This window comes from Papio anubis, chromosome 12, assembly GCF_008728515.1.
Source record: "Papio anubis isolate 15944 chromosome 12, Panubis1.0, whole genome shotgun sequence".
Taxonomy (NCBI): Eukaryota; Metazoa; Chordata; class Mammalia; order Primates; family Cercopithecidae; genus Papio; species Papio anubis.
In genome coordinates, this window is record NC_044987.1 from 95,595,366 (window position 1) to 95,614,394 (window position 19,029).

At 46.0% G+C, this 19,029-nt stretch overlaps 1 protein-coding gene across 1 annotated transcript in view; it reads left to right on the forward strand.

Annotated features, from left to right (window-relative positions):
* LDLRAD3 (low density lipoprotein receptor class A domain containing 3) overlaps positions 1-3,955 on the forward strand; it is a 287,712-nt gene extending 283,757 nt beyond the window's left edge. Inside the window, exon 6 of the mRNA XM_003910029.3 lies at positions 975-3,955. Within this exon, the coding sequence (XP_003910078.1) occupies positions 975-1,212 (238 nt within the window). The 3' untranslated portion in view covers positions 1,213-3,955. The remainder of the gene's footprint in view (positions 1-974) is intronic.
* The last annotated feature ends 15,074 nt before the right edge of the window (positions 3,956-19,029 follow it).

Below are 19,029 nucleotides of genomic sequence, written 5' to 3' on the forward strand. Positions count from 1 at the left end.
CTCTTCCTTGGACCCTCTTCAGTGGCAGCTCTTATATTATTTAATCTTCGTTTTCCTTCCTCATAAAAGGTGAATAAAGTTTCAGAGGTCAGGGGAGGGGATGGCACTTAAGGATCTCTTTGCAAATAAGTGTAAGAATTCAGGACCTTCCTCACCTAATAAAGTTCCCACTCATAACCTCTTCATATGGACCATCCAGCATAGGGTAGGGTTAAAATTGCCGAATCCGGAAACAGAATGCGTGGGTTCAAATCCCAGCATTGCTGTTTACCAGTTATTTCTGATCCTGGGCCAGACATTGAATGTCCCTGTGCCTCAGTTTCCCCGCCAGAGTAGCAGGCATGAAAGTAATGCCCACCTCACAGCATTCTTGTGAGCATTAAATGAGGTAAGAAATGTAAGGGGCACGGCAAAGTGCCTGACTCACGCGGAGACTCCAGTAAATGAGAGCTAGAAAATAAAATGTCTTTTCTGTTCAATTCATTCCTTTCAAGCCCCTTCTGCAGATACAGACTGAGGTGTTGAGAGGATGTCCTCTCACTTACCCCAGTTCACAGCCAGGAAGAGTTAGCTTCCAGTAGAAATGCCAATTCTGTGTTCCCATCAGAGGCCCAGTCAAGATACCAGCCCAGCCTCTTGACCACAGGGCTTTTGGCCGATGGAGCAGAGTGGCAATGCCGAACCACCCAGGTTGAGCCGAGGGACTTGGCGGGCGACCTCATTCTGGTTCTACCCAGAGGATATGGTTTTGGCACTGCCCGGTCAACCCGAACCAGCCAGAACACACTGGCCTTTTCTGTTCCGCCGTGGTTCCTGGTCCTTGAATTGACTGTCTTTGTACTTGGATGGAAAATCTCATTTCGCACTGGAAACACCATCTCAGAAATGGGCTGAAGTTGGCTTGTCTTGGCTCTAATGTGTTCTCTTCTTTTCCTGTCTCCACTGCCCCTGCCCCTCTGCTGTCCCCATCGCAGGCCTGCGTGGTATGACCTTCCTCCACCACCCTACTCTTCTGACACGGAATCTCTGAACCAAGCCGACCTGCCCCCTTACCGCTCCCGGTCTGGGAGTGCCAACAGTGCCAGCTCCCAGGCAGCCAGCAGCCTCCTGAGTGTGGAAGACACCGGCCACAGCCCGGGGCAGCCTGGCCCCCAGGAGGGCACTGCTGAGCCCAGGGACTCTGAGCCCAGGCAGGGCACTGAAGAAGTATAAGTCCCGGTTATTCCAAAGTCCATATGGGTTAATCTGCTCTGACTTGTTGCCGTTCTAACAATTTGTGCTCATGGGAAACATTTTAAGCACCTGTAAGGGCGTCTCAAGTTACGGTTTGGGATGTTAGCTATCTCTGCATTCCCCTCCTCCCCCAGATTTCAGAGATCTTTTCCTGGCCTCTCAGTTGACGTGATCTGTTGTGCATTTTTTCTGTGAGCTCACTCTTCCCTTGGGGCCCGAGATCACACCCTTACTTTTCACATTATTCTGTTGCTATTGGAAAGACAGCAGATCAAACAGTATTGAAGTAGGCTGGGAGAGAGCAATGTTTCTATGCTATATTGGATGCTCAGAAATGCAGGAGACGCTGGACCAAATTCTCTCTGCTGGGCAGCTACCTGATGGCATTTGGGGATTTGGGTTACATGATCTAACCAGGAGGCCATCACTGGATGGTCACCCCCCAAAAAAAAGACTTCCAGTTGAGCATCAGAACCTGCCTTGCACAATCCTGTATGTTGCCATCAGTTCAGCAGAATCAGTAGCCAAAGAAAACTTTGGACGTGAGTAACACCCTTCAGCAGTCACAATGTGATTATGGTTTTGTGAAGGACTCTGAAACCATCTACGCTGTATAAATTCTGGCTTTAGAAATTTGCCCAAGAATGCTTATTCTGAGAGCTTTCTCCAGCAGCATATATCATCAGCCTCATCCCAGAATAGGCAGGGAGCCCCTGCCATGAGTTGATATCCAAGTTCTCAGCTCCTAAAATGCAGGCTGCCAGGAGCCTACACCTGCCCTTGCACTACCAGCCACTTACCTGGTTTCTGGACTGTCACCCTCCCAGCTGACCCGCCCATAGCCAAGGAATGAGGACCTAACTTGAGTTGAGCCAAAATCTGACCTGGCTGTATGTCCCTGTGACCCACACCCAGCCTGTCTTGCTCATTCGTGCAGCCTCAACACTGGCCTCCGAAGTTCCCTTAAGACTTGCAAGTCCATTTTACCTGTGCGTTTGGACTTGAGGACACTGGTTTCTATCACAGGTGAGAGCTGTATTCAATACCTCCACCAAGAGCTCCTGGCTCCCTGCACTGTGCACGCTCCTCTTCCCAAGGTCCCACCCAGTACCAGCGCCTCTAGTTAGAGTTAGGATCAGGGTCAGGCCTCTCCCAACATCCCAGTAGTTTCTCCTCTGAGACACATGGGCAATAGACAATTTGGAGTCAAGGTTTCCCGTTTGGATTTATTTTAAATCTTTTAGAAATGCATTTGAAACAGTGTGTTTGTTTTTTCCCTTCTAGTTAAGGGACTATTTATATGTGTATAGGAAAGCTGTCTCTCTTTTTTTTGTTGTTGTTTTTCCTTTAACGAGGTCCAAAGAAAAATGCAAAAGGAGATCACACCCTTGCCCCACGGAGCCCCGTGATAACAGGTCACTCCAGATTAACCTGTGTGCCAGACATTTGTGCATTGTTGCACTTTGAGGTTATTATTTATCGAGTTCTTGAAGGAAGCAGAAAGAGGGACTCCTGTCTCCCTCCGTGTATAGTCTCTATGTTTGTGCTAGTTTTTCTCTTTCTTTCTCTGTGCCCAGCCAGCCACAGGGCCCGCCTCCCGGCAGGAATAAGGGGTAAAATATTAGGCGTTATTTGGCAAGAAACCACACTGACTGATGAGGGGTGAAATGGAACCAGGTAGAGCGACTCGGGGCAGCTGTCACCCACTCAGAACTTCTTTCTGCAGCTGAAGAAATGTTCTGTAACCTGTTTGATGCTAATTAAAATAGAGCCTGCAGGAAGTGGGGCTGAAGTGGCATTCAGTGATCCTGTTCTGTAGACTTTTCTTTCTTTTTTTAACCAAATCCAAAGGATGTTACAGGAAAGCTAGCCATTGGTATTTTGTTTTGTTAAAAAAAAAAAGAAAGAAAGAAAGAAAAAAAGAAGGGAAAGGAACCTAGTTGCCTGTATCTTTCATTTTTAAAATAGCACTTGAGTTATTTTCTGAGTAATCCAATAAAGAACTTTTGATGACAGCTAGAATGTGTTAGAACTCTGGCTGAACATTTCATCTCCTGTGAGTCAGAAGGGCTTTATTTCTCCCTTTGATGGGGCCCTTTCTTCTTTCTGGTGCTCTGGAAGTTGTTTAGAGGAAAGAATTCTAATTTTAATTAATTGCGCAGTGAGTTAATCTCACTTGCTTTTCTGCTTCCAAGCATCTTAGGAAAAACAAATGGTTTTAGTAGATAAGGGAAGCCTACTAATGTTTTTTAAAACAAACAGGGACATTTTTATTATAGATTTGGTTTTTTTAATGAATGTTTTTAAAAATATATAGGATACCAAAGCGGCAGGGTTTTTTGCGGGGTGGGGTTTGTTTTCCTACTCAAGATGGCAAATTAGTGGCCAGCAATATTTTTTAACTCATTCCAACCAGGAAACTTTTTTATACGTTGCCAACCAGAAAATGGTCTCGTCTCTTTTTTTTTTTTTTTTACAAATGAGATCAGTGCTTTATTTTAGCATTAAATTAGTTACACTCTGATGGCTGGCCTATTACCTGACTCAGCTCCCTCTACCTTGAAATTGACATTTTTATAAAATGCAACTAAGTGATTAATAGTGTGTGATGCTCAAAGTTAATGTAAACTGGAAAGGTTGTATGTCTTTGCTTGTTTTTTGGTTAGGCTTGGTTTTGTTTTTTAATTTTTATACTTTCTAATAAATTTGCAGTTTCATTCTTTCTCTTTGTGCAAATGGTTCTTGACCCACTCATGTCCCTTATAGCAATATGAATAGTGGACAGTCACTTCTGTCATAGCTTTTGCAATGAATTTATGCTATAATAAAATGAGAAAAAGGAAGAATATGTTGGTGGGACCTCAAAATGTGATGGATGCTTCAGGATTCCACAGCTGATATGATTGGAATACAGAGCCAAAGTTGTGGACACCAGTTAATGTAATGGGCCCTGGGAAATCATACTGGAAGATGGATGTTTCTGCCTTTGCTACAGCATTGTTCAAGGGAAAAGGACAAGTGGCTGTGATAACTAACAGATTCTGACCACATATTCAGGAGCACACTATACCTCTTGCACAGGTGTGCTAGTAATTAGTTTCAAAACACAAATGGCTCAGATTGTCCCCACCAATGATGGGAACATCTTTATGCTTTTTTAAGTCTAGTTTTGGAGCCACATGTGATCCAATGCAGCAGGGACATCTATGCGGGAAGGAAGTTAGGATGCTCCATAGGTCACCACCACCATCGTGAACAGAAGCAGTAACTCCAGCCCTGGCCAAAATGAAATCCACATGGAAATCCAAATGCAGGACCCATGGTACCAAGATTTAGATCATGTGTTGATCCCAGATTCCTCAAAAAGAAGACTGGGCTCTCAGACAGGTATATCCCAAGTATATGCTGTGTCATGTCCTGCCCCAAGTGGTGTAGAGTAGACTTTCCTAAGCCCCAAAGATTTGTCAGGTTACTCATTTCATCATCCCTCAAGGTACCTTATGAATACCATTTTTATGGATGCCAGGATGAGCATTTTTTATAGATGCTCGTGCTTTGCAATGATTGTGAAGTACTCAGCTAGAGCCGGGGTTGATAAACTCTCTAAAGGGCCAGAGAGTAAATATTTTTGGCTTTGTGGCCATGTGGTTTCTGTAGCAACTGCAAAAGCAGCCATAGACAATACAAAAATGAATGGATGTGGCTGTGTTCCAAGAAAAGTATTTACAAAAACAGGTTACTGGTGGGATTTGATCTGTGGATGTGGTTTGTCAGTAATCTAAAGGATCACTTTCACATTGAGTTCATAGATCTAAAGCTAAGGACACTGAAGAGAAGAAACAGTTGTGTTAATGACTTGGAGTACTAGAACCTTTGAAATGACACCAACCTCAAAAAATTAAAAAAAGGCCGGGCATGGTGGCTCATACCTGTAATCCCAGCACTTTGGGAGGCCAAGGACGGTGGATCACGATGTCAGGAGATTGAGGCCATCCTGGCTAACACGGTGAAACCCCGTCCCTACTAAAAATACAAAAAAAAAAAAAAAAAAAAGTCGGGTGTGGGGGCGGGAGCCTGTAGTCCCAGCTACTCAGGAGGCTGAGGCAGGAGAATGGCGTGAACCCGGGAGGGGGAGCTTGCAGTGAGCCGATATCGAGCCACTGCACTCCAGCCTGGGCGACAGAGCGAGATTCTGTCTCAAAAAAAAAAAAAATTAAAAATTAAAAAACTCATGAAGCAGACAATTCAAGGACCCTATTCTCTTTCAAAATAAGAAGATACAGGATTAAGATGAAGAGAGGCTTTCTTAATGAAGTCCTAAATATTTGGGTTGATTATAGCAATCCCAGAAAGAACCACAAAAAAAAATTCTACCCTTACTAGGAGTTCTTCAAGGTCATGAACTCAGACAGCAAACGGTCTTTTTTTTTTTTTTTTTTTAGACGGAGTCTCGCTCTGTCACCCAGGCTGGAGTGCAGTGGCATGATCTCGGCTCACTGCAAGCTCCGCCTCCCGGGTTCAAGCCATTCTCCTGCCTCAGCCTCCCGAGTAGCTGGGATTACAGGTGTGCGCCACCACACCTGGCTAATTTTTTGTATTTTTAGTAGAGACGGGGTTTCACTGTGTTAGCTAGGATGGGCTTGATCTCGACCTCATGATCCACCCGCCTCAGCCTCCCAAAGTACTGGGATTATAGGCGTAAGCCACCACGCCCGGTTCAGCAATCTGTCTTTTAGAGAAGGTCCATGGGAGTGAGTGACTTGAGAGGTCCATTTTCTCCATTGAGCTTGCAACCCACAGGCAAAGCAGTAGATTCGAAGAGTGAATTGAATGAGAAAGAGATTCAAGTGGCTGTAGTGGAAGTGTATGAGTGTACGTAAGGAAAGACTGCACTCAGTGAGACCCTTAGGGAAAAGGTCAGTGAGGAAATATACTGACTCCCTTGACGTCCTATAGCTAAACAAGTTCATAGGACATTAATTAGAACTCCTAGTTATAAGTAATAGAAACCCGACTCATACGTGATTAATTGCATTAAATTTTAGAACGTATATTGTCTAATGCAAATAAATCCAAGATTAAGGAACTTTTGGTTTCGAGCAGACCTGGATCCAGCTGCACAACAGCTCTCATTAGGAATTTGTTTCTCCCTTGCCAGTCTCTCAGCCCTGCTTGCTTATAGAAAAGAGAGTTCCAGAAAACCCAGGTTCACAGTCTCGGGAGAGGCACTGCCTCCTAGCATCCATAGCAAACTTTAAACGGACTCACGATTGGTTGTTCTTGGTCATGTGACCACTACTGGGCATGGGACTCAATCCCTTGATCGACAGCCCCACCTGAATTACATAAAGTGGGAAAGAGAAAATTCCCACATGGAAAGAGTCTGGTAACAGACCAAATACCAATACGTCTACTATAAACCGTCACCAAAGAATGGGACACACAACTGGCTGGTACAATTTGTAATATACATAAGAAAATAGCAGACAACTACAAGCTTCAGACAACATAACCATGGTCATTATATGGTCTGAAAGAAACAGAGGCCACGTTGCAGTGAAAATTTAAGGAGACTCAACAGCCTTTCCTTAAACCTATGAGGCAAGGTTAGTTTCAAGTTGGGGTTAGATCATGTATACTTTTGTGAGATGGTCATCAATAAGCTGTGTAGGAGGAATTCTACCCTAAAGATACCCCAAATATCTATTGGGCTCAGAACTGTCTCCTAACCACTGAAATGGGGCAATTTTCCTGCCAAGAGTTTCCCCATCCTTCACAGTATTTTTAAGCTGATGGATCAGAAATATATTCCCATTCATCACCCTTATCAAGCTACCTAAAGACCTAGACTCAAGTACGCATGCAGTTAATGAAGGTTTCCATAGTTAACCATTTTATCTATACCTGAAAGTTAGGATGTGTCAATATCTAGAGAACCATTCACTGGAAATTTTGGAACAGCTTGTGTCACTGGAGCTGAGGGACTGAATTTCCATTAGATTGAGAGCTTGAAGGCATAATCATGAGGAGCTGTGATGAAATATTGGAGGAAGCATGTTAATATAAATATGACTGATGCCTCAGCTGGGCTGAGTTGATAGTCTGAGCAAGGATAATTCACTCTACAGTTCTAATATCAGACTGTATTTGACTTTACATGCTTTCCAAGGTCACCCTTGACGGTGAGTCATCCCAGTGAGCCGGCAGAGAAAAGGCATTCCAAGGAGCACACATGCATGGGCAATGTTTATGGGCCAGACCTGGAAGCAACACACACCTCCACTCACATTTCATTGCTCAGAGCCTGGTCAGTCCCATAGTCAGACCTCCCTGTAAGAGAGGCTGAGAAGGCCGGGCGCGGTGGCTCAAGCCTGTAATCCCAGCACTTTGGGAGGCCGAGACGGGCGGATCGCCTGAGGTCAGGAGATCGAGACCATCCTGGCTAACACGGTGAAACCCCGTCTCTACTAAAAAATACAAAAAAGTAGCCAGGCGAGGTGGCGGGCGCCTGTAGTCCCAGCTACTCGGGAGGCTGAGGCAGGAGAATGGCGTAAACCCGAGAGGCGGAGCCTGCAGTGAGCTGAGATCCGGCCACTGTACTCCAGCCTGGGCGACAGAGCCAGACTCTGTCTCAAAAAAAAAAAAAAAAAAAAAAAAGAGAGGCTGAGAAGTTAGATTAGCTGGGTGTCCAGGAAGAACCAGAAATGGATTTTGGTGCTGGTTACCAAACCTGTGTTTGCACTCTTCTTCCCCTTCTGGAAGAAGACACCCAACCATTCCATCCAATCAGATTCAAGGTCTGGGATCTGGTGAAAATGTCTATGTCAAGTCCAAATGTGGCTTTTCTAGAATGACAACTTTTCAACCCCACACAGCTCATATATCATCTCTCCCCTAGATTGCCTCCTTTTGGCCTGTTCTCAGAATCTTTTTCTTTTCTTCTTTTCTTTTCTTTTCTTTTTTTTTTTTTTTTTTTTTTGAAACAGGGTCTCATTCTGTCACCCAGGCTGGAGTGCATTGGCATGATCTCTGCTCACTGCAGCCTCAACCTCCTAGGCTTAAGTGAACTTCCCACCTCAGCCTCCTGAGTATCTGGGACTGCAGGCATGGGCTAACATGCGCAGCTAATTTTTGTATTTTTTGTAGAGATGGGGTTTCGCCATGTTGCCCAGGCTGGTCTCAAACTCCTGAGCTCGAGCAATCCGCCCACCTTTACCTCCCAAAATGCCATCATTCCAGGCACACACCAGTGCTCCCAGCCTATTCTCAGAATCTTTGAATAACTTTTCCAGACACACACGACCACTCACAGCCTATTCTCAGATTCTTTGAATAACTTTCAACTCACTCCAGAGAAAGATCAAAATGCTAATCTATGGGACTTTCCACCACCTGGCTCTTCCCTTCTCCCTTACCCTGCCCCAGCTATCCTGACCACCCTCCTGGCTCGAACCCACCAGGCAGACTCTCAGCTCCCGAACTTTGTTCTTGCTGTTCCAGCAGAGGGAACAACCGTCTCAAGATCCCTAGAATACTCTTCCCCCTCAGAGAACCATTAGGAGTCACAGCCACTTGGAATCTTGCTATTGATGTCTTTGGGACCTCAGCTGTGGCAACACTGAGATTCGTGGAAGACAGAAGTTCCAGACTCCTTGATCAAGATACTGATTGATCCCTAGACTAAAGCAGTACATGAGAACTTGGGAAGGTGAGTTGAAATACCTTGAAATTATAAACAATACACTGGAATATGAAGAACGGGACTAAGTGATGGAGGTGGTACCTGAACACATGCCCACCTGGGGCCCTGCTCTTTTGGTGACCCCTCAATAAGTACGGCTTTTTTGCAAGAGGACCTGGGCCAGACCATCTTGGAAGTGTGTTCCTGGTGTGCCAGTCTATGAATCAACTAAGAGCATGCAGACATGCCAGGCAACTTCCCAGGGATTGGACTGCAGATTGTGTTTGAAAATGGTGGCATCCCTGGTTTGGAGATAAGAAACTGACACTTTGCTGAAACAGGGAAAAGAGGTAAGCAATTATAGAAAGAGAAGACAGGGCCAACCTCCTTGTAAGTGAAAAATAAACTGCTTGAATAACTCAGCCCTCAGTTACCAGGAAATGATGGAATGTGAATGTCTTGACCCCACTTGCTGGCTTGGCTTAGATCTAATAAGTGATCCTTCCATGAAAATGATGTTTGTGCTTGCCTGGTGTATCAGTTAGGATCAATCAGAGCCACTACAAGTATTACAGGAATAAGGGATTTCATATGGAAATTAGGGCTTACCCTGATGCGGAAAGAGCTGGTGGAGGGATGGTCTGGAAAGCTGGAGGATCCGGGACACTATCTCCATGGACACTAGCCTGGGGCCTGGGACAGGTGGAGGAACTGGAGCTGGCAAGGAAGGCCAAGAAGGTGCTGCTCTATTAAGTCTTCAAAATGGTATTGCAACAAGTGAGCTCATGGAGAAGATTGTGAAGCCACACGTCTGACCGCCCCAATACTTTGAGAATAATGACTTCTGCTCAAGCTCAATTATCTGGCCCTCCCAGAAACTCTTCAAGCCACTTAATGAATTCCTTTTCTGTTTAAATCAGCAAAATAGGTTTCATCATTTGCAGCAAAGATCCTAACTAATCCAATATTCAGCCCAGGTGAGTTGTGGGAGAGATGAGCACTGGATCTAAAGTCCAAAGATCTGAGCTCAAATCTCAGCTCTGCTCCCCATCTTGTGACTTCACACGTCAGTCTGTCTTACCAAAGCTCAGTGTCTTGTCTATAAAATGGTTGTAATAGTCATTACTTCTTCAAGCAGCATCTGAGAAATCCTTGCAATATTGCAAAGAAAAGTCCCTTGTGAAGGGCAATGGACTTTTTTTTTTTTTTTTTTTGAGACAGAGTCTCGGCCAGTTTCAGGCTGGAGTGCAGGGTTCTATCTCGCTCACAGTGCTCTGCCCCGCTGGTTCACACCATATTCTCCTGCCTCAGCCTCTCGAGTAGCTGGGACTGACAGGCGCCTCGGGCCACCGCTAATTTTTTTTTTTTTTTTTTTCTGTATTTTTAGTAGAGACGGGGTTTCACCGTGTTAGCCAGGATGGTCTTGATCTCCTGACCTGGTGATCTGCCCATCTGGGCCTCCCAAAGTGCTGGGATTACAGGCATGAGGCACCGCGCCTGGCCTGGCCGGCAATAGACATTTTTAATGGGAAGTCCTGTCATTGTTCCTTCGCTATGGATCCAAACTGCCCTTCCTTTTAAATGCTAAGCAACTGGGAATTTGCATTAAGCAAATCATGTCAGGACAAAATCTTGACTGCACTTGCACCCAGGAATTGAGTGAGTCCATTCACATGCCCTTTTTGGAAATGGAGTGATATGGTTTAGCTCTGTGTCCCCACCCAGATCTCATGTTGAATTGTAATTCTAGTGTTGGAGGAGGGGCCTGTTGGGAGGTGATTGATTCATGGGGGTGGATTCCTCCATGCTGTTCTCGTGATAGTGAGTTCTCATGAGATCTGGTTGTTTGGAAGTGTATAGCACCTTCCCCTTTGCTTTGTTTCTTCCTCCTGCTCCCACCATGTAAGACGTGCCTCCTTCTTCTTCGCCTTCTGCCATGATTGAAAGTTTCCTGAGGTCTCCCCACCCATACTGCCTGTACAGCCTGCAGAACCATGAGCTAATTAAACCTCTTTTCTTTTTTTTTCTTTTTTTTTGAGACGGAGTCTCGCTCTGTCGCCCTGGCTGGAGTGCAGTGGCGCAATCTCGGCTCACTGCAAGCTCCGCCTCCCGGATTCACGCCATTGTCCTGCCTCAGCCTCCCGAGTAGCTGGGACTACAGGCGCCGCCACCACGCCCGGCTAGTTTTTTGTATTTTTAGTAGAGACGGGGTTTCACCGTGGTCTCGATCTCCTGACTTTGTGATCCGCCCGCCTCGGCCTCCCAAAGTGCTGGGATTACAGGCGTGAGCCACCGCGCCTGGCCTAAACCTCTTTTCTTTACAAATTGCCCCATCTCAGGTAGTTCTTAATAGCGATGAGGAAATGGACTAATATATTAACTAACAGGTAGAAGAATGCAGGGAGAAGGGAAGTAGAGCTATTTACTGTCACTTGATGATCTAAGTGGCCGAACGCAGAGCAGCAATGCTGATAATAATAGTAGTAGTAATAGCATTTATTCTTCAGTTATTTTGTGCCAAGCACTTTGTTAACACATAATCCTCTGAATCAGGAGCTGGCAAATGTGACCCACAACCCAAATCTGGCACTGCTTATTTTGTCAATAAAGATTTATTGGGACATATTCCCATTCATGTACTACTGCCCTAGCTGCTTTCATGCAGAGTTGTAGCATGAAACATATGCCCAAAATATTCGCTGTTGGGCTCTTTCTAGAAAAATTTGCTGACTCTACTCTGAATGAACCATGGAAGATGGATACTATTATTCGACCCCCTTTCCAGACTGGAAAACTGAGGACTAGAGCTATAAGGAGCTTATACTAACACCAAAAGCTAGTAAATCCTCAAGCTCGGATTTAAGCTCAAAGCCCAGGCTCTAATCACTGTTTTAGCCTTGCCATCATTTTAGGTGAGTGATGTCCCCTCCTTTTTCTGTTTTCTGTTGCTTTGGGGGACATTGGTGCGGGGCAGTCACTGCCTTCCACCTCAAGTGGTGACATCAGGCTTGGATTGAAATGTCTACTTCCTGCCTTCAGGCTCTAGAGCAGGACTGGATGTTTCTTCCCTAGGGGTTATTCGCTGCCTTGCTGCTCTCAAAATCAATCAGTTCCCTAAAGCCATGGTTCTACTTCTACTAAATGGTAGGAAATCTGTGCAGTTTTGGGGGCTGAATCCAGGGCCCCTGGAGAAATGGAGCTTTGCCAGGCAGAGCTGGCTTTGCAGAAACTCTCCCTTTTGGAGCGTGAGTTTCCAGGGTTTCAGCTCACATGACTTTGGTGTCCCTGTACCCCAACCCCCACTGTAGGGAGCCCTGGACCCTAGAGGGTGTTTTGGCATTTTGCTGTACTTCTCATCTGAGTCCAAAGCTTACTTGGGACGGATTCGCCTCTGGCAGTAAACAACCACAGACTGTGGATGGTGCCGTGGCAGATGCTCCTCCGGAGAGGGGCTCTCGGTCTGGGCACCTACCCACTGCCTGTCTGGGCAGAATTAAAGGAGGGAGCCAGAAGAACAGTCCTCTTCTCTGCGACTTCCCAGTTTAAATTGCTTCTTCACATCTGTGGTTTTCTTTTTTTTAATTTTTCTATTTTTTATTTTTTAGAGATAAGGTCTTGCTCTGTCACCCAGGCCGGAGTGTAGTGATGCGGCCACGGCTCACTGCAGCATTCAATCCTCCTGCTTTACCCTCCCCTGTAGCTAGGACTACAGGCATAGGCCACCACACCTGGATTATTTTTTTATTTTTTATTTTTATTTTTGTAGAGACAGGGTCTTGCTATGTAGCCCAGGCTGGTCTCGAACTCCTGGTCTCAAGCAATCCTCCTGCCTGCACCTCCAAAATGCTGGGACTACAGCTGTGAGCCACCACACCCAGTCACATCTGTGGTTTCTGACTGACTTTGTCATCTTAATTCTGGTGTCATGAAACATTTCAGAGTTGGGAGAAACTGGGGGCAGGAAGCAGTCAGGAAGCCCCTGGGCGAGGGGTCTGCCAGGGCGAGGGGTCTGCCAGAAAGGGCTTGGCCCATTGGTATGAAGCCTGAGAGAGTGGGTTGTCGTCCACCCTGCTCAGAAACCTCTTTCAAGCAAACGAATGCTGATAGAATGGTTCCGCCCTTCACAATGAGTTTCCCCTGGCCCTTCCTACCACTCAGAATGAGCTCCTCTATCATCTCAGGGTGTGCCAGAAAGATACTCTGTTATGCACAATTCCCAAAGATAGGCAATCCCAGGCCAGTCCTGGCTTCCATGCGTCCCAGGGCTTTTTCCAGGTCTAGGACCCTTTTCTATGCCTCAGCAACCCCGTCTGTAAAATGGGAAAGCAACTGGCCAGCAGCCCAGGGAGAATCCCCATTCCGGAGAGCCTTGGTCCCAGTAGACAGGCGTGGGGCTCGGCAGCACTGATAGCAGGGAAATTCTACCTCTCAAAGAAAGGGCTGGGGGAGGGTTCTGCAGATAGTCTCTCAATAGGCCTTATATCTTGACTAAATTGCATGTTGGAATTTAATTTGGAATCCCTGCTGTTTCCTTGATGAACGCAAACCACACTGCAATTAGAGTGATGAAGCGGGCTGCTGCCACGTCTGACAAGGGTGATCTGTTTGAGCAGGGAGGGAGGGGACAGGCAGTTGGCAGGTGGCTGGTGGACTCATGCTGGGCATATTCTCAGCATCTCTCCCACTAGACAGAGGCCCTCAGGGGAGAGAAAGGAGTTCAGAGGACAGAGGTTGTGTGCTCTCACAGCTCACAGGGCAGAGTGGAGGGGAGAGTTTCAGGGGACTTTCTTGGATTGTGCTCCATGGCTTATCCACTGCAGTGTCCTGGGCCCACATGACACCAAGTACAGCAGACTAAGCTCATGACTTCGGTCTCAGAATCTCGCCTCTTCCATCATCCCACTATGGAAGGAAATAAACTTTTATTGAGCACTTCCTATGTGCCAGGCACTGGGGTAGGTGCCCTAAAGGCATTATCTTATTTCATCCACCCAGCCACCTCATGAGATGGGTGCTCTTATCATCTCCATTTTCCAGATGCAAAACCTGTGAGCCAAGAGGTTAAATAACTTGCACACAAGGTCACAGAGCTCATAAGTGATGGCGGTAGGTAGGATCTCAGCCTGATGGTCTGGGTCTAAGTTCCCTTTCCACCTTACCCATGCATCTGCCAAGGCCCTAGCCTTCCAGAGACTGAGCTGGTCTCTCCCTAATCATCTGCTACTTCCTCCAAAGGATTCTTGCTCCTGCTATCTGCACATCCCCATACTGGCTCATTGAAAGGGGAATTTGCTCCCTTCCCACCCTCCTCGCTGCTTCTTCCCTGCTGGAGGAGGACTAGCTTATCTGATGCATTCATGTAGGAGAGTTGCCCATTCGTGGGACCGTATGAAACAGGTGCGCTGAGCATACCCGCCCTCCCAGTCTCTGGGTGGAAAGCAGACTCTGCAGAGTCCACTGCTGGAAGCCTGAGCCGGGTGTTTGCTCTCTGACACCAGCTCTTCCATCTGGGGCTAGATCGAATGCTCAGTGTGGCCGTTTCTGCAGAGAGATCGCAGATAGAGGTAGAAAAAAAAGCTTCATTTGGCCTCAGTCTTGGTTGCATACTCTCGAACCTGACTTTTGAGCCCCATTTTGTTCAGTTCTCTGTATTGATACATTATAGGCCAGAATTCAGGAAAGGAAGAAAGAGGCTATTGCTTTAAACCTAACCCCCAGCTTACAGGCACCGGAACTGGATACCCTTGCTCCCAGGCTGGGGCGCTGCAGTGGAGGAAACTTTTCCAGAAACTGCCACAGAGCACCCAGGCAAAGGATATTTCCTGCTGAACTCCCAACACAATCTTCTTCCTGATACTCCAAATCCAAACCATCAGAGAGGAGATGCAAGAAGAGCCAGAGACTCCCAGAATCAGACGCAGGGGAAGAACAGCAGCAATTGCACTGGGAAGTTTACACATAGACAGTGGACCCTGGAGCAGTAGAACAAGTATGGACCTCATAGGCAGTGAACCTGAATTTCAATCCCGGCTGTACTCCTAGCTTGCTGTGTGGTCCTTTTGGGCTTAACTTCCACGTGGGTAAAGTAAGAATATTAAGTAACTGCTAAGTCATTATGCTACTGTGATTCTAATGTGATTAATGGACATGTGAAAGCCAAAGACAATAGGTCACGAGATCCTGAGTACTCGTGGTGACCCCCCGCTGAAAACAAGTAGCAAATATACCTCAGGCCTCTGATTCCACCATTCATTCTGCAAACATGTAGTAGGGGTGGCGGTGTGTGGCTTGTGCCGGGAGGTAAGAATTCATTACAGAACAAGAACGTTCTTCGTCTCATGGATCACCATAAAGGGAGGGAAGGATAGTGTCACAAGGGCATAAGCACAGAGGGGCTGACTGCAGGCCAATCTCAGCATCTCCTGATGTCACTGCGGTGATTAGGCTATAGGTTTGGCTGCTTGACTGAGACCAAAACTAGACTTGCTCAAGCAAGATAGATGTCTGTTTCTCCCCCACCTAGCAGTTCAAACACAAGGCATCCAGGGCTGTTATGATGGCTTCAGGGTATCAGGGACTGGATTCCTTCCATCCTGAGTCTCTGCCATCCTTGTGTGTTGCCCTTGTTCCCTTGTCTGACGATGGCCCACCACCATAGCCATTGTCCAGCCAGCAGGAGAGAGGAGGAGGAGAAAAGGGTGGTGCAGCCCAGAAGTTGCGCACTTCCCTTCTGCTCATGTTCTATCAACCAGAGCTTAGTTGTATGTCCATATCTAGTCCGTAAGGACGTTGGGAAGGGTGGGCTTCTGGGGGCAGCCATGTGGAGTGCCTAGCTAAAGACCAAGGATTCTCTTACTGTGTAAGGGAGAGTGGGAAACAGAGAACAAGCCATCACGGCCAGACTTGTTTTCTCCTTCTTTTAAACCATGACTAAATCAAATATAACAGACTTAGCCCATCACGTGTCAAGTGCTGTCATAGTCCCAGAAGACAGAGTCCATACCCTCAGAGCATGTAGGTTGGTTGGAAACCAGAGAACGTAGGACTGTGGGACTGTCTGCAGTGGCTTTGTAGTAGGGAACAAATCAGAAAAGCAGCCACTGTAGGTCTTTTAAACAGAGGACAATTAGTACAAGGAATTGGTTATTCAGGGAATGGAAGAACTGATAAACTGAACAACCCAGAGACTAGAAACTGCAGGAAGTCATTTCACTCCCAGGCTGCAGGGACCAAGGGAAGAGCCAAAATCATGGTGGTTGATGCCCAGTGGACTCTGGGACCACAGAAGGAAGAACTGTCCAGCAGGAACTGGAGCCAACAAGGAAATACAGTTAGAGCTGAGGCTGCCACTCGAGGCAGAGCAAAAAATGAAGAAATATTCTGACTTCTCCCTTCTTCCCACCTTCTGTCAGTGCTGCCCATTGGCCAAATTTAGCTGGATGCCAGCTGGAAAGAGATTCTTGAAAGTGTAGTTTTCTGCAGTGTGGAGCAGAGCAGAGAGCAGGGAACGGCTGGCGGGTGGATCTGAGTACAAACAGGCTAGCACAGGCCAGCACAAGGCCAGAAATACCCAAGGGACAGACCTTAGAGTATATTATTGGAAAATTGTATTTTCTCCAGTCTAGCGCTAATTAATATAACAGAGTACGCTTTGATTTTTATAATAAGATAAAAGCCGAATCCTTGATTTTAGAAAAGGAAAAAGCACATTTGAAAGTAGAAGACCCATGTATTAGTTTCCTATTGCTGTTGGAACAAATTATCATCAACATAGTGGCTGAAAATGACACAAACGTATTACCTTACAGTTCTGGAGGTCAGAAGTACAAAATGGGTTTTACAGGGATAAAATCAAGACGTTGGCAAAACTGCATCTCTTCTCAAGGGTCCTATAGATAATCCATTCCTTGCCTTTTCCAGTTTCTACATATTGCCACATTCTTTGTCTCGTGACCAACCTCCAACCTCTGCTTCTGCGGTCACAGGTCCTTCTCCCACTTTCCTATGTCCCTCCTACAAAGACACTTATGATTACATTGGGCCCATCCAGATAACCCAGAATAATCTCTCCATCTCAGGATTCTTAACTTGATCATATCTGCAAAATCCCTTTTATGATGTAAGGTAACATGTTACTTAGGGTGAAGATTGGGATGCAGACATCTTTGGGGAGGCCATGATTCTGCCTACTATAACCCTCATTTCATTTTCTTCCTAGATCTGAATCTAGGCCCCCAAAGATTATCAGCATGCAAAAGTAATTACAGTCAAGTTTCTTCAGGCCCTTGGTAGGTCTCCTGTAGGTACTCTGTGGACCATGGCTACCCTTTGAAAGTTAACACACAATACGTCTTTGGAGGATTTGCAGAGGGAGTTCAGTCAATACTGGCTTCCTTCCTGGTCGAGCGGCATTGGATCAGTTAGGAATACTTTGGGCTGCAAGATACTAACACATCTGACTCAAATATAGTTTGTCAGTTGTTATTGTTTTGTTTTTCTTAATAGCAAAAGTCTATAGGTGGCTGCTGGCCTTGGTTCAGTGGGTCAGTGATTTCAGGGCTGGCATCTCTGGGAGTCACTTTCAAGTTCCCTAATGCTTTTACCTCACTCAGTGGATGTCTGCCCCAGCTCTAGGCATAATGCTTTTGCTTCACTCACTAGATGGCTGCCCCAGCTCCAGGCATCATGTCCAAAGTCAAGTCAAGAAAGATGGAAGAGATGGCAACAATAACTACGTCCCTGTTGTCAGGAAAGCAAGCTCTTCCTGATCCCCCAGCAGACTTCCACTTACATGTCATTGGCCCAAACAGTCATGTCATCATCTTTAGCAGCAAGGGAGGCTGGAAAAGTGAGTATTTGACATTTCCAGCCTCTATAGTGAAGTTGGGTGAGCAGGGAGGAGGTTAGGTATTGAATTAATCAAACAGAAGAATCTGTCACCACTACCTTTCTTGGATTTACTTAGTTCCTCCCATTGAATGTATAGATGAAATATAGTTATTTTGGGCTGATTATACCTATCAGCAACTTTTATCTCACCATTCCTCTTCTAACCCTCATCAAAGTCAGCTCTTTGGAAAAGCTCATGACCTCTCTGTCCATCCTTGTTGACTGTAGGGTCCTGGCAGGCTAGTGCGGGGACCTGGGGAGTTTGCTAGAGACCCACAGCATGGATGACCATGTTTGCTGCTGCTGATGACAGTCTCAAAAATAAGTATGAAATGGGTTCTATTATTATTTCCATTTTACAGAGGAGGAGACTGAGGCTCGGGAAAGTTTAATGACCTTTCTCAAAGTGCCACCTCTACTAACAGCCTAAGTAGTTGGTTACTATGATATACCTCCTCCTGGAATTCACTTTCCAGGAAGAAAGGACCAAAGGCAGAAAGTCTCTATTACTACAAAGCCAGGGCAAGAATGTTGCAAGATTAATGATCCAAGTGATAGCTCCAGTGTCCAAAATTTGTTGCATGTACAGCATCAGTAGAGTTGGAATGTGATCTGAAGATGCAATGAGCACACCACACACTTAGCCTTGTCCCACAGTTCATTAATCACCCTCAATTCAAAAGCATTTATCATGATTAGATCCAGCTCAGCCCCCGTGGTAAGAGGTTTTTTTTTTAAATATATACACTTTAAGTTCTAGGGTACATGTGCACAACGTGCAGGTTTGTTACATATGTATACATGTGCCATGTTGGTGTGCTGCACCCATTAACTCGTCATTTACATTAGGTATATCTCCTAATGCTATCCCTTCCCCCCTCCACCCCACAACAGGCCCCACTGTGTGATGTTCCCCACCCTGTGTCCAAGTGTTCTCATTGTTCAGTTCCCACCTATGAGTGAGAACATGCGGTGTTTGGTTTTCTGTCCTTGTGATACTTTGCTGAGAATGATGGTTTCCAGCTTCATCCATGTCCCTACAAAGAACATGAACTCATCCTTTTATATGGCTGCATAGTATTCCATGGTGTATATGTGCCACATTTTCTTAATCCAGTCTATCAATGATGGACATTTGGGTTGGTTCCAAGTCTTTGCTATTGTGAATAGTGCTGCAATAAGCATATGTGTTCATGTGTCTTTATACCAGCATGATTTATAATCTT